A 16,355-nucleotide genomic window follows, 5' to 3' on the forward strand; every position below is an offset into this window, starting at 1 on the left:
GTCGAGTTACAGTCAAGATATTTTAAAGCATGAAAAAAATTTCTAGGAAAGAACTTTTAAATATGTCACTTTGGTGATCAAAGATGAGTTTTAAGGGGTAAAATGATTGACTACAGGGGGATTTAAAAAGTAATAAGCATTACCTGGAATAAAACTGATAAACTTTTTTTTAGTTTAACTTGATGTACTAAAATAACTGAAATAAAAATGATTAAACACTATATAAATATATATTTAAAAAATAATAAAAATTACAAGAACATACAATGTAATAACTAAAACTTTAACTAAAATAAAAATGGAAAATAAAAAAAACTAATTTAAAATATTAATAAATATCTTAGTTGAAGACAGAACTTGACAATCAAACAGAAGTATTTGGCATCAAAATGAATTTACAATCAAAAAATGTCTTTGCTTTAAACAAACTAGATGACTAAACTGTGGCTGCGTATAGTTTATTCCACACTGTATAGTAGGCGAAAAAACTGTATGTGAGTTGAGCAGTGTCTGAATTCAGAAGACGAAAAGTCTCGAAGTGTGCATTCGAAGGACATTTTACTGTCCCATGAGGCCACAGGAGAGGATCTGTGAATGACAGTGGAGCGATGTGACATGATGTAGCTCGTCATTTCATTCACACTATATAGAACATACTTTCTCAGTGACAACCAAATGTAGAATCTACCATACTGTCTATGATTTCAGACGCATCATATGTAAATGATCTCTGCTCCGCCCCCTCTCAGGTATGACGGCCTATCACTGCGCTACAGCCTGACGCTAGGCTCCGCCCACTCGCCCGCCGCGGTCATGAAGAAGCTGCTGTCGGTCCTCAGTCTCAAGTGTACCGTCATCTTTCTGGACCTCAGGGTGAGAGACCTTCTGTTCTGATGACACTGAAACGCTGAAATCTCATTGGCCTACATTTGACCTATCGGTAAGCCCCGCCCCCTTAGTTACTGTTGCGAACTCGGACAAACAATCTCGTGTCTGATCTTTTCCCCAGATGAATTCAGTTGAAGCCGTTTACAGAAGCTTGTATAAGCTGATTCTGCTGCAGGCGCTCAGGTGAAAACTGTTCTTTGACACATCAAACTGATCAAAAGTGACAGTAAAGACATTTATAATGTTACAAAAGATTCTGCTTCAAATAAATGCTGAACTTTCTATTCATCAAAGAATCCTGAAAAATAAAATGCATCAGTTTTCACACAAATATGAACTGTTTTCAGCACTGATAATAATCATAAATGTTTCTTGAGCACCAAATCATCATATTAGAGTGATTTGTGAAGGATCATGTGACACTGAGACTGGAGTAATGATGCTGAACATCAGCTTTGATCACAGGAGTAAATTACACTTTACTGTATATTCACATAGAAAACAGATGATTTACATTAGAATAATATTTCACTGTTTTTACAGTATTTTTCATCAAATGAATGTTCCTTGTTGAGCAGAAGAGACCCTTAAACAGTCGAGTAGCTGATCGGTCTTGGTGGCAAAAGTTTAACAAGAACAAATATCTGCATAACTTTGTGTGAATCTTTAGTGGCGAATGTTTGTGTGAAACTGAGCGTTAAACTGCAGGAAACGACCCACAATAACAAACGAGTGTGAGAGCAGAACGAATGTTTGTCGTGTGTGTGTGTGTGTGTGTGTTTGCAGGTTTCATGCGTGTGTGAAGAGTTTGCCTTTGGGTCAGAATGTGGAGACAAACCCGTCGTTCTTCCTGAAGATGATCTGGACGATGGCTCGAGTCATGAATAAGCTCATCAGACACACAAACACAGGCAAGAGCGCGAGTGACGTTAAAGTCAGCATGAAACAGGGTTCGTTTAATGTGAGTCCTGGAAAACAGCCATATTTACCAAGAGGTACTTGACAAGTGCTTTACTTATTTAAATACAATACATATGAAATTGTATTTATAAAAAAAAAAACACGAATACAATCTTCTCAGGCACAGTGAACACTGCAGCCCGTCTGATAAACCCCCATCAGACCTTTACCCCATGAAGAGTACGCCAACATTATAATATAAAATATTATTTATTGAGCAATAATAGCCATTATGAAGTTTGTATTTAATATATATTATTAAATACGTTGTAAGTTTTATTTTTGATACCATATATCTGTAATTTGAGTAAAAAAATCCCAAAAAAGATATTGTTTGATAAGTGCGATCTCTGATTGTAGTGCTTAAAGTCCTTGAAAGTCCTGGAATTTCGTTGTACAGTCTCTGCAAGAACCCTGGCTGGTCTTTTCTCCTCTATTGTGTCGTATATCGAGTGAAACGCCTCTGGAACAAGAACAAATGTGGGCGGGGCTTGATTTAGTTTGAGGCGAGTTGATTGGATGATTGGATGGTGGTGGTTTGCTATTGGCTGATCTCATGTGAGTGACAGGTTGCCCCGCCCACATCATCACAGAAGAGATAGAGATGCAGCAAGAGGAACTTGTTCTGATTCAAGATTACAGGAACATGATTTTAACACAATAATGATGATGATGAAATTATTTTGTGCTGAAGTGAATGCAACAGAAAAACAAATGTAATTTCTACATGAAAAAGTTAGTTCAGGCAAGAAATCAAAAAACAAAGTAAATCCTATATTAGTACTCAATTAGTACGCTTAAAGTTCTTCAAGCTTGAATTAAGTAAAACCTACTTAGCTTTTCTAATACTGGTGTTCCCATCATGCACTGGGCATGAATAAGGTTGATTTGTCACTGTTTTCCAGCTGTTATTTACACCGTTTTATCACTGCTTTTGTTGTTAGGTTTGGTAACTTAACATTTTGTGACATCTGGATTCATTTTCTAAAATTACACATTCATACTCAAACGATCTATCGAATGTTACCGTCATTGTGTATTGTGTACCAAGTATTGAGGTCTCTGCGTTCAGGTATTATGTTTCTTTTGTTATTTACTTAGATGTTTCTAAGCATACGCAATAAAAGTGTGGTTTAGTTCAGTGTTAAATTGTTTGAGTAAAAAGTTAATTTTGTTACATTTATTTAACTTAGCTAAGTAGATGTTACTAAATTCTATATGTGAAATTAATTTAAGTCATATTTACTTAATTATTTCAATTAAATGTTAAGTTTCAATTAAATGATTAAAAGTGTGGTTTAAGTTCAGTGTTATATTGATTGAGTAAATATGTGTTAAATTTACTTAATTTAATTTCACATATAGAATATAGTCACATTACTTAAAGGGGTCTTATAATGCCATTTTTTACAAGCTAATATGATTCTTTAGGGTCTAAATTAAAAGTTTGTAATATACTTTAATTAAAAATTCTCATTAGTATTGTAAGAAAACACTAATTTTACCTGGTCAAGAACAGCTCTGTTTTCAGCACGCCGTTTAAGTACATGTGTCTTTAAATGATAATGAGCTTTGCTCACCCCGCCCCTCTGTTCTGTGTGTACACCGTAACACAATAACCATAACGCATTGTTCATTATAAACGTGGGATTATGAATTATACTGAGAACGTCGCACATAGAAAACATGCCGTAATGTGCCCTGAGTGTAAACAGCCGCATTCATCGTGAAGCGTGCAGCAAGCTAGCTATTTGCAAAGATTAATATAAATATTAATATAAAGGTTAATAAAACGTTACACTCACTTCTTCTTCTGGAGGTGCAGCAGGAACACTAATAGTTGGTACCGATCCTTTTTTCAGGAGCAGCTTCTTGGCAAAACCAGCTTTATACTGACCCTCGTTTATAAGGGTGTGTGAAATGATTCGCGCAAACATGAAAGCATTGACGTTGATCGTGGGGAATATTCCCTTCGAAAACAAACTCAGCCACTGCGTCTTCAGCGGTTCAGATTTAGGAACATCAGTGACTGCTGTGTTCGTTATTACACCCGAGAACACCACAATCACTGAGACGCCATTCTGCTCAGACAGTGCTCCAGCGTATCAACAATGACGCGCGGACTATGATGATTGACAGCTCGCTCACGAGCGAGGGCGGGTCTGTGTTGAAACGCTGCTGTCAATCAACAATCGTGGGAGGGGCGTCGATTTTGTGACGTCACACGGTCGAACGGCTTGATTTGAGACGGGGAAAACATATAAGAAGATTAAAAAAACCACTGGATGGATTTTTATCATTTTATCATGGTTGTGTACAGGCACTGCCAACACACACTCAGTACAATCCACTTGTAAAAGTTCATGTCCTATTATATGACCCCTTTAACTAAGTTAAGTAGTATTTACTTAATTACTTCAATTAAATGTTAAGTGTCTTAAATGTCAAATGAATGTTAAGTTCAGTAGTAAGTAGACTACTTGATAATAACAGGTAAGCTGTGCAGAGCATTCGCAGTAAAATCTACTTAAAATGTGTTTTTAATGAGGATCTCATCAAGTAAATCCTCCAAGTATGTTTCTCAGTGAATGCTGATGTCATCCCTCAGGTCTGGGTCTGGGTTCGCCGGACGGCGGAGGCGTTCTCCAGTACGAGGCCGTTCAGATGTTGTTCTGTGTGGCGTTCGAGGTCGTGTTCACACAGAATCGCTCGGCGTATCGCAGTCTGCTTCCTCCACTGCGCAAACGTACGTCTCACTCTTAAATCTTCCCTTTCAGGCTGTTGTTTAGTGTGGAATGAGGAGACCGTTGCATTGTGGGTGCTGACTGAGGTGTTGTTTTTGTGTCGTTGAGATACTATTATAGGATTTATTAATAATTTAGTAATTTAGGATTTAGTAATACTATTATATTACTATTTAATAATTTTAAATGGTTCTATTTTTATAGGTTCAGTTTTCATTTTAATTTGACTAAATATATATTTTTTTTATATCCATTTACTTTTATTAATTTTTATTTAAGTAAATTTAGTACTTCAACTTAAACTAAACAAAAATGAGAAATGTTAGCAACTATATATACATCTATAGTAGGGATGGGACGGTATGAAAATTTCATATCACGATTATAGTGACCAAAATTATCGTGATTATCAATATTATCACCGTTTTGTTAAAACGAGATTCAAAGTGTTCAAAAAGAACTGATGCTCAACACTATAAACAGTTTAATGTTTGAAAATCAACAAACAACAAATAAAACAAGCAGCTCTAGGCACTCAAGATTATATTCAGTGGCATTTCCTTCCTTCCAATGACCGTCGTCAATAGCAACGCATTATAACGGCGCACATCCATGTATCGCAACGGACGCGCTCTCTCGTTTCATTCAAATACAACTTGCCATCTTAAGTCTCCGTTCTTGGAGGATTGTTTTGTACGCTGTACAAAATGGATTTATAAACAGGTAAGATTTAAAATCTCAATTCAATATGTCCCCGTAATTGTGTGGTAAAAAAAAAAATCGGTGTAATAAGTGTACAATTCGTTCGTCTTTGGCTCAAAGCCACTTGCTGCGAACTTTTCTTAGCGGAAGCTTCACGTTTATTTCAAGTGAGTGAGATCAAATATTTCAACTCAAAACAACATTTTGTGCCCAATTATTTCCCAGACGTAGTTTTTGGTAATGAGGTCAAAGTTAACTTGCCTTGCGTTCGCTATAAACAGTGTGTGATGGTCACACAAGACGACTCTGAAGTGTTTCCCCCCTATTGTAGTGACCATCGTCGATTAAGTTTCCCTCAGGACTTTTGTAAAAGCTCAAATATGACCACACCTCAGACTTGGTCCTCTTAAAAGGGAAAAATCTCCCGAGCACGGTCACTGCCTTCCGCCATTCCTTCCCGAATAAAAACAACAACAACATTGCGCGCTGCGTCAGACTGTTGCTGGCTTAAAATCGCGATAATCAAACACGGTTTTAATGATAATTACATTTTGAACGATAATACTAACCGTCCGTACATTTTATCGTGGTTTATAGTGAAACCGGTAATCGTCCCATCCCTGAAATGGCTTTTATTTTTCTATTTTCATTAATGTTGTGAATTTTTAGTAATTTTGTTGTGCTTTTGAAAAAAAAAGTTTTAAATATCACTATTTAGGTTTAATTTATTCTTTAATTTTAGTTTTAGTTTTTTTTTTATTTCCAACTAGTAATTTTTATTGTTTTAATTGCTTCTCATGCATATTTTAGTTCATTGCCTTGGGAACAGTTTTCAGTTTTTCATCTAAAACATTAATATTTTATTTCAACTTGATCTCAGTAAACAAACATGTTTTTAACAGTTGTAGTTTTAGTTAAGTTTTAGTCAACTTAATTTTTTAATAGCCAACTTCCTGCAAAAGACACAAACAACCCTCAATCCACCAATCAGTGACGTCGCTGTCACAGTCGAAACATCAGAGGCTTTAGAGTCTCTTACACTCTTAAACGTTTGTTAATGTGTATTTCACTTATTTTATGCTTTTGTGCAATGGAAGATTCCTCCAGGAACTTGGACTGCTGGGAAAGTCCTCTTTCATCATGTTAGTGTTTGTAGAGGAGTTTTGCCAATGATTTGCTGTGTCATGTGTTTTATTCGTTCTTCTCCTCACGTGTGTGTGTGTGTGTGTGTGTGTGTGTGTGTGTGTGTGTGTGTGTGTGTGTGTGTGTGTGTGTGTGTGTGTGTGCTTCAGGACGGAGGCGTCTTCAGCGTTTGCTCCAGGGCATCAGACTGGCTCGTGTTCGACAGGCCTCGACTCCCAGAATCCCTCAGGACTTTAAAAGCATCCGGGCGTAGAGCGTAAAGCGAGCGCTTCTCTGATGTTGTTCTCGCACAGCAGTGTGACTAAACACTAAACACACACACACCTGAGCTGTGTGTAAACGCTGATGGCTCGTCGTTAAACGCAGAGAAATAGAGACGCTCGTAAACTGAAGCCACGGCCGCTCGTGTTCGTGATGTTTGCATGTTCATGCTTCCGTTTCTGCTTTAAAATATACATTTCAATACAAAAAATAAAACAAGCTTTATTTATTTTCAGGTTATTCGGACCCTGCATTCATTATTTAGTTTACTTTGATCATATTTTCAGCTAAATTTAAAAACATTTGTATATATGTAGCAAGATTTATACAATATTTTATATATATATATATATAAGTGCAGTGATTACAGCTCCGTTCACATGTTTAATGTGTATTTCACAGATTTGACTCTTGAATCAGTGAAACTCAGCAGGTTTAACATGCTCAAACAACAGAGGAAATGCACTGTTTATATAATAATCTCATAAAACAGTTGATTGAGTTGATTGACAGGCATATGACGTTCAGTATTCAGCCCCGTTATTATGGACGCTTGTTTTTACCACAGAAAAAAAAATAAAAAAGTTAGTTGTGACTTTATATCAGGAAGTTCTGATGGTTTTTGTTGCTCATGATTGTGACGTAAACTCGTAATTGCGCAATGATGTTTTAAATGGTTTTCTGGAAAGGGAAACGATCTTCCACACACATGAGCTTCAGTTTTATGCAGCTGTAAACGCCTGGTTACTGACTAACCCAGTCTCATCTGTGATTTAGACGAGGTTAATGTAAGTGTAGAAACTCTCTGGCGTCTGTAATGTGTGACCAGATGAGCTGCTGGAATATATGATGGTGTTTGTGTTACAGGGACTTTTTAAATAGTAAAACATTGATCTGCACTAGATCTCAGGCCAAACTCAAGCATTTATACAATTATACATGTAGCAAGATTTATACAATGTTTTATATGTATATATATATATATATATATATATACATGCATACATACATTTATAAATTTAGCAGCATTTATAAAATTGCATATAAACACTACCGTTCAGATTCAAGTTTGGGGTCAGTAAGAATTTTAATTTGATTTTTGGGGGAAAGAAATCAAATAAATCAATACTTTATTCATCAAGGATGAGTTAAACTGATCAAAAGTGACAGTAAAGACATTTATAATGTTAGAAAATATTCTATTTCAGATAAATGCTGTTCTTTTGAACTTTATATTCATCAAAGAATTTGTCCATAACTGTTTTCAACACTGATAATCATCATACATGTTTCTTGAGCATCAAATCATCATATTAGAGTGATTTCTGGAGGATCATGTGACACTGAAGACTGGAGTAATGATGCTGAACATTCAGCTTTGATCACAGGAATAAATTACACTTTACTGTATATTCACATAGAAAACAGTCATTTAAAATTGTCATAATATTTCACAATATTACTGTGTTTTTTTTTTTTTTTTATTGTTTTTAATCAGATAAACACAGCCTTGGTGAGCAGAAGATACTTCTTTTAAAAACATAAAAAAAATCTTACTGACCCCAAACTTTTGAACGGTAGTGTATATGCTGTATATATATATATATATATATATCACATTTAATATTTGTGTGTATATACAAATAAAAAAAATCACTTACTAAAAAAAATGTAATCACTATTTAGAATTTTGTAAAGATAATATTTACACCTCAGAAATCTTGCGTTTCATATTCTTAGTATCATTTTGCAGAATAAGAGTCATTGATGTGTTTTTCCCCCATAGTTTAAGGAAATACATTTGAGTAATTTAAATAATGTGCAGATCAGAGAAGTGTCCGAGTTTCTCGGCTCATGCTGGTTGCAATGAGACGTGCTTTAGATCCTGAGATGGAGTTTGGAGGGATCGTCTTCTCAACCCGTTCTCATTAGATGCGTCTCTAGAGCACGCGTTGCGTTTATCGTGCAATTTACACGCGAAAATGAGTTTTTACGTGCATATGATACACACTATAAACCCCTTGGGTAGGATTAGAGGTGTGGGGTGTGTGTGTGTGTGTGTGTATTACACGCAATAAAGTGCGAATCATATGCACGCAGAAACTCGGTTGCACGATAAACACAATGCGCTGATGAGATCAGGCTGGTCTTCTAGAGCACTTTGTAGGTCTGGATGGGCTCGTCGGGTGTGAAGGCCGGGTTGCTGTGGGGGTTCTGGTCCTGGTTGCTGTAGGGGTTCTGGAAACTGCTTCCGGTCTGTGATCTCGTCTGTCGTCTGATGAGTCTGTAGACGGCCACGAGCGGGATGGAGATTACAGGAACCGAGCTCAGCAACACACAGATCGCGAACACCCAGTCCGAGTACGGCTTCACCTCCGTCTCCGGGAACTTCTCCTGCAGGGGTGAGTTCACCGTTAGCCTTTCGTTTTAGTGTTTTGTTTGTTATTTTAAATTCATTTTATATTTACATTTTTATGATTTAATTAAATTCAGTTGTTGTTTTTTTTTACAATTATTTATTTTAATTTTATATTTATGATTTTATTTTAGTAAGTATTTGGCATTTTAAGTTCATTAAATGTGCTTTTATTATAATTAAATTTTCTCCATTTAATTCGGTTTTTTATTTTTTATATTTATTTTAATTTTATGGTTTGTTTTGTATTTTAAAATAATTTTAATTTAGCATTTTTATGCGTTTATTTAAATGTTGAACTTTATAATTAAATTTTAGAATGCGTTTTGTATTTTAAAATAATTTTAATCTAGCATTTTTATGATTTAATTACATTTTCTGGTTTATTGTTTTTTATTTTACAATTATTAATTTTATGATTAATTGAAGTAAGTATTTTAAGATCATTCATATAGCTTTTTTGCTGTTTTATTTTTTATTTTAATTATAATATTTTAGTAAGTGTTTTGCATTTTAAGAATTTAATTTGCTTTTTTATGATTTAATTTTCTCCATTTATTTTAATTTTATTTTAAATGTATTCATTTAAATTTTATGATTTAATATTGGTATGTTTGTTTTTTGTATTTTAAAATAATTTTAGTTAATATTCTGTGTTTTTTTTTGTTTTTTTTTTATATTTATGATTTAATTTTAGGATTTAGGATTAGAATTTTGTGAATTAATTTAATGTTTTGTGTTTTAGCTTGTGTTTCCTGACCCACCCTGCTGAAAGTCAACCTTGACCTGGTAACCCGTTTAAATGAGCAGCTACTCTCATATGAAACACATCGAGTCGCATTAATGCCCATCAGGACCCGGTGATCATGCAGATCCTCAGCAGGGAACATCACGATTAACAGGTTCTGTTCGTCACTCACGTATTGCGGGTTCCAGGCGGGGTACGTGGGGTGTGTCTGGACCTGGACCGCGACGTACGCCACCAGTACCACCAGCAGCATGACGGGGCTGATGCCCATCCAGCACACGCGCCAGTACAGGTTCGGCCTGCGTCCCGTCATGAACTCGATGTCATCGCAGAAGCTGGAACACACACACCACACACACACACACACACAGGGTCACAAACCGTCTGATACTGAAACCCTGGGGGCTCAAATATTGAGATTTGTTCATATTTCAAGAATTGATTTTAATAATTAATTTCAATAATTGTTCATGGTTCTCTGATGTTATATAATGGTCACATGACATGAAGCTAAACAAATAAAACATTTCATTTTTTTAGACAGTGTTTGATTTTGATTTTGTTTTGATTTAAAATTGATTTATTTCAATTGTACATTTATATGATTAAATATGTAGAAAGTTTTTTAGTTTTTTATATATATATTTTTTTTAAATATATTTTTTAATGATTTAACTATTTTTTTTACTTTTTTACTTTTTATTTATTTTAAAAGTTTTACTTTTTATCATTTGTTTTCATTTTTTAAATATTTAAAATTTTACATTTATATGATTAAATATGTAGAAAAGTATTAATTTTTAGTTTTATCTAAAATATTTTTTATTTTATAATATTTTATTTTTATACATTTTTTATATAGTACGTTTTTTTATTTGGATTGTTTTAAATTATTTTAATTTTACATTTTTATGATTTAATTCGTTGTTTTCTTGTTGTTTTTAATTCATTTTAGTTGTACATTTATTTTTTGTAGTTTATTTATTTTTATGTTTTTGTTTTATTTCAAAATGATTAATTTTTAGCTTACATTTATGATTTAAATTTTTGTATTTTACAATTATTTTAAGTTTGCATTTTCATGATTTAATTTAAGATTTAGTTTAGTTTTGACTTGTTTTTATTTTAAAATGCAATTTTTTGTTTTATTTAGTTATTTAATGTATTTTATTTGAATATGTATTCATATTTAAAAAAATATTTTTTTTTTTATCCAGTCACAAACCCCAGTTTCGGCAAACCCTGCTTTACCTAACTGTTAAGAAAATCATGTCTATCTGTTTTTAAGACCACCAACCTTTTCCTTCTACCTCCTTTTAATAATTTTTATTGATGGCAATGTTGTGTTTAAAATGAACTGATGATGAATTACCGCTTCATCCCGTAGAAGCAAACGACGCCGATGATCTCGAAGAAGGCGATGACGAGGAGCGGGACGGATCCCACGTAACTGTTGAAGATCTCCAGCCAGTAGTTCCCAGATCCCAGCGTGAAGATCAACGCCACCAGGAAGCTCAGCAGACAGATCAGACCTGCATTAGCATAGCACTGAAGGGTTAGTTCACTTTAAAATGAGGTCATCCTAGGTGTATATGACTTTCTTCTTTCAGACGAATACAATCAGACTTATATTAAAAAATGTCCTGACTCTTCCCAACTTTATAATGGCTGTTTCTGTTTTGTATAGATGCACTTTTATGATAAATAGATGCACTTCTATGATGGATAGATGCACTTTTATGATGGACAGATGCACTTTTATGATGGATGGATGCACTTTTATGGACTTCAAAACAGAAACAGTCATTCACTGCCATTATAAAGCTGGGAAGAGTCAGGACATTTATTAATATAACTCTGATTGTGTTCGTCTGAGAGAAGAATGTCATATACAGTACATGCCAAAAGTTTGGAAACATTACTATTTTTAAAGTTTCTTCTGCTCATCAAGCCTGCATTTATTTGCTCAAAAATACAGAAAAAAAAAAATTATTCGTGATATATTATTACAATTTAAAATAATTGGTTTTCAATTTATTATACTTTAAATTATTATTTCTGTGATGCAAAGCTGAATTGTCAGCATCATTACTCCAGTCTTCAGTGTCACATGTGACATCCAGTCTATCACATGATCCTTTAGAAATCATTCTAATATTGTGATTTATTATGAGTGTTGGAAGCAGTTCTGCTGCCTAATATATCTGAGGAATAAAAGGTTAAAAAGAACTGCATTTATTCAAAATAAAAAAAATATTTTCTAATAATATAAATCTTCTTTTCTATCACTTTTTATAAATTTAACACATCCTTGCTGAATAAAAGTATTGATTTATTTCAAAAAAAGAAAGAAAGAAAAAAAGACTGACCCCAGATGACTGACCAGTGGTGTATATCGCTGTTACAGAAGATCTCTATTTTTAAAACATTTGCTTCTTTTTTTATTTTTTTACTTTTTATTCATCAAAGTATCCTAAAAAAGTATCACAGGTTATGAAAAAATATTAAGCAGCAGAACTGTTTCCAACTTTGATAATGAATCATCATGTTAGAATGATTTCTAAAGGATCATGTGATAGACTGGAGTAATGATGCTGAAAATTCAGCTTTGCATCACAGAAATAAATGATCATTTAAAGTATAATAAATTGAAAACCAATTATTTTAAATTGTAATAATATATCACAATATTACTTTTTTTCCTGTATTTTTGATCAAATAAATGCAGGCTTGATGAGCAGAAGAAACTTCTTTCAAAAACATAAAAAATAGTAATGTTTCCAAACTTTTGGCCTGTACTGTACACCTAGGACGACTTGAGGGAGAGTAAATCATGGGCTAATTTTCAATTTTGGGTGAACTATCCCTTTAGCATACAGCCAGCCTCATTAGCATACGGCCGTGTCTCAGGGGTCGTACCTGTGAAGATCTCTTTGGGCATCCACTTGGGCACCACGTGCAGGTCGAGCAGTGGCGTCAGGACCCCCTCCAGGTTCCCGAACATGGAGGACAGGCCGAGGCTGAAGAGCATGACGAAGAAGAGCACGGCCCACACCTGCGACCCCGGCATCTCGATCACCGCCTCCGTGAACACGATGAACGCCAGGCCCGTTCCTGAAGCACTCTGGGTAACAGAGAGAGTCTCCGTCACTACATACACACTAGTCAAAAGTTTGGGATCGGTAAGATTTTGAATGTTTTTAAAAGAAGTCTCTTCTGCTCACCAAGGCTGTGTTTATTTGATTAAAAATACAACAAAAAACGGTTATAGTATTAAATATTATGACAATTTAAAATGACTGTTTTCTATTTTAGTGTATTTTAAAGTGTAATTTATTCCTGTGATCAAAGCTGAATGTTCAGCATCATTACTCCAGTCTTCAGTGTCACATGATCCTTCACAAATCATTATCATATGATGATCTGATGCTCAAGGAAACATTTATGATTATTATCAAAGTTGAAAACAGTTATTTACATTTATTTTTTTCAGGATTCTTTGATGAATATAAAGTTCAAAAGAACAGCATTTGTTTGAAATAGAATCTTTTGTAACATTATAAATGTTTTTACTGTCACTTTTGATCAATTTAACTCATCCTTGATGAATAAAGTATTGACCCCCCCAATTTTTTTTTAATTCTTACTGACCCCAAACTTTTGAACGGTAGTGTTTAATGTTACAAACTATTCTATTTCAGATAAATGCTGTTCTTTTGAACTTTCTATTCATCAAAGAATCCTGAAAAATAAAAATGTATAAAAATAAAAATTTCTACACTGATGATGATGAGCAGAAGAGACGTGCTCGTGTTCCCAGCTGTACCTGATCCAGGAAGTTCTGGAGGAGGCAGTGTTTCAGGTTGAGACCGGAGACTTTATCCGGGTCGCTTGAGTTCAGAAACATCAGCCAGTTGTCGTAGTTCTCCGTCGTGATGTTTTTGTCCGCGATGTCGAAGGCGTTGGTCAGTTCCAGGATATTCCTGCGAACACAACACACACACCCTGTCAGTCAAACCTCACAGTCGTGCAAACACATCAGTTGCGGGTCTGTAAACGCAGTGTGTGTTCGTCACCCGGCGACGCAGGCGTTGAAGTTGCTGGTGGCCTTGAAGCCCAAGATGGCGAATATGGGAATGGAAGCGTAGAGAGACGTAGCGCTGTTAATGCATCCCACAAACACAGCGTCTCGCTCGCAGTCGTTCCTGTTGGAAACACACGCAGGCACCTCTTATATACATATATATTTATGCATTTGGCAGACGCTTTTATCCAAAGTGACTTACCGTACATTGCATGTCAAGGTACACATTTAAAAAAAAAAAATTTACACATTTTTACATTCTTGTCAGTTCTTGCTTTCCTTGGGAATCGAAACCCATGACCTTGGCGTTGCAAGCGCTAATGCTCTGCTGTTTGAGCTACAGGAAAGCTATATACAGTGAGGAAAATAAGTATTTGAACACCCTGCTATTTTGCAAGTTCTCCCACTTGGAAATCATGGAGGGGTCTGAAATTGTCATCGTAGGTGCATGTCCACTGTGAGAGACATAATCTAAAAAAAAAAAATCCAGAAATCACAATGTATGATTTTTTAACTATTTATTTGTATGATACAGCTGCAAATAAGTATTTGAACACCTGAGAAAATCAATGTTAATATTTGGTACAGTAGCCTTTGTTTGCGATTACAGAGGTCAAACGTTTCCTGTAGTTTTTCACCAGGTTTGCACACACTGCAGGAGGGATTTTGGCCCACTCCTCCACACAGATCTTCTCTAGATCAGTCAGGTTTCTGGGCTGTCGCTGAGAAACACGGAGTTTGAGCTCCCTCCAAAGATTCTCTATTGGGTTTAGGTCTGGAGACTGGCTAGGCCACGCCAGAACCTTGATATGCTTCTTACAGAGCCACTCCTTGGTTATCCTGGCTGTGTGCTTCGGGTCATTGTCATGTTGGAAGACCCAGCCTCGACCCATCTTCAATGCTCTAACTGAGAGAAGGAGGTTGTTCCCCAAAATCTCGCAATACATGGCCCCGGTCATCCTCTCCTTAATACAGTGCAGTCGCCCTGTCCCATGTGCAGAAAAACACCCCCAAAGCATGATGCTACCACCCCCATGCTTCACAGTAGGGATGGTGTTCTTGGGATAGTACTCATCATTCTTCTTCCTCCAAACACGTTTAGTGGAATTATGACCAAAAAGTTCTATTTTGGTCTCATCTGACCTCATGACTTTCTCCCATGACTCCTCTGGATCATCCAAATGGTCATTGGCAAACTTAAGACGGGCCTTGACATGTGCTGGTTTAAGCAGGGGAACCTTCCGTGCCATGCATGATTTCAAACCATGACGTCTTAGTGTATTACCAACAGTAACCTTGGAAACGGTGGTCCCAGCTCTTTTCAGGTCATTGACCAGCTCCTCCCGTGTAGTTCTGGGCTGATTTCTCACCTTTCTTAGGATCATTGAGACCCCACGAGGTGAGATCTTGCATGGAGCCCCAGTCTGAGGGAGATTGACAGTCATGTTTAGCTTCTTCCATTTTCTAATGATTGCTCCAACAGTGGACCTTTTTTCACCAAGCTGCTTGGCAATTTCCCCGTAGCCCTTTCCAGCCTTGTGGAGGTGTACAATTTTGTCTCTAGTGTCTTTGGACAGCTCTTTGGTCTTGGCCATGTTAGTAGTTGGATTCTTACTGATTGTATGGGGTGGACAGGTGTCTTTATGCACCTAACGACCTCAAACAGGTGCATCTAATATAGGATAATAAATGGAGTGGAGGTGGACATTTTAAAGGCAGACTAACAGGTCTTTGAGGGTCAGAATTCTAGCTGATAGACAGGTGCTCAAATACTTATTTGCAGCTGTATCATACAAATAAATAGTTAAAAAATCATATATTGTGATTTCTGGATTTTTTTTTTAATGATTTAACACATTTTAATTAGTGTTTTATTTTGATTGTTAAAAAAAAAAACATGTTTATGGTTTATTGCTTTTATATTTTAACATTTTAATCTAGGATTTTTATGATTTAATTGAAATAGTTTTTTTGTGTGTGTGTTGTTTTTAATGGATTTTAATTGGACATTTCTTATTTATTTTTAGTAAATGCTTTTTTTGTAGTTACAACTTATTTTTGCATTGTTGTGAGTTAATTTGTTTTGTTTTTATTTGATGATTCAAGAATCTTTGGAATTCTCAAGAATTCTGATGTGTAACAGAATCTGTTTTCTCCCGCCCTTCAGACGGTGTGTGTGTCGTACTTCTTGGGGTTGTAGCTGGAGAATGCGATGAGTCCCCCGAAGGCCAGAGACAGAGAGAAGAAGATCTGTGTAGCGGCGTCCAGCCACACCTGAGGATTAGTCAGCAGCGTCCACTGAGGAGAGAACATCACACACACTGATCACACTGCTGCTGCTGTGTGTGTGTGTGTGTGTGTGTGTGTGTGTGTGTACTCCTTCAACTATCTTTGTGAGGACCAGTTTGA

General features: G+C 35.6%; 2 protein-coding genes across 2 annotated transcripts in view; one reads left to right on the forward strand and one right to left on the reverse strand.

The window, feature by feature from the left end:
• Window positions 1-6,937, forward strand: part of tert (telomerase reverse transcriptase) — a 20,198-nt gene extending 13,261 nt beyond the window's left edge. The window contains exons 12-16 of the mRNA XM_084424493.1: window positions 750-873; window positions 1,010-1,071; window positions 1,675-1,799; window positions 4,457-4,594; window positions 6,587-6,937. Coding sequence (XP_084280619.1) covers window positions 750-873; window positions 1,010-1,071; window positions 1,675-1,799; window positions 4,457-4,594; window positions 6,587-6,690 — 553 coding nt within the window. The 3' untranslated portion in view covers window positions 6,691-6,937. The remainder of the gene's footprint in view (window positions 1-749; window positions 874-1,009; window positions 1,072-1,674; window positions 1,800-4,456; window positions 4,595-6,586) is intronic.
• A 1,334-nt stretch (window positions 6,938-8,271) lies between these two features.
• The window catches only part of LOC311300177 (uncharacterized protein), a 39,306-nt gene continuing 31,222 nt past the window's right edge, over window positions 8,272-16,355 (reverse strand). Inside the window, exons 18-24 of the mRNA XM_084424310.1 lie at window positions 16,132-16,244; window positions 13,939-14,067; window positions 13,689-13,845; window positions 12,782-12,986; window positions 11,235-11,394; window positions 10,035-10,197; window positions 8,272-9,092 (exon numbers count right to left, since the gene is read on the reverse strand). Coding sequence (XP_084280436.1) covers window positions 8,850-9,092; window positions 10,035-10,197; window positions 11,235-11,394; window positions 12,782-12,986; window positions 13,689-13,845; window positions 13,939-14,067; window positions 16,132-16,244 — 1,170 coding nt within the window. The 3' untranslated portion in view covers window positions 8,272-8,849. The remainder of the gene's footprint in view (window positions 9,093-10,034; window positions 10,198-11,234; window positions 11,395-12,781; window positions 12,987-13,688; window positions 13,846-13,938; window positions 14,068-16,131; window positions 16,245-16,355) is intronic.

The sequence above is a fragment of the Rutilus rutilus genome (assembly GCF_951802725.1).
Source record: "Rutilus rutilus genome assembly, chromosome: 11".
Classification (NCBI taxonomy): Eukaryota; Metazoa; Chordata; class Actinopteri; order Cypriniformes; family Leuciscidae; genus Rutilus; species Rutilus rutilus.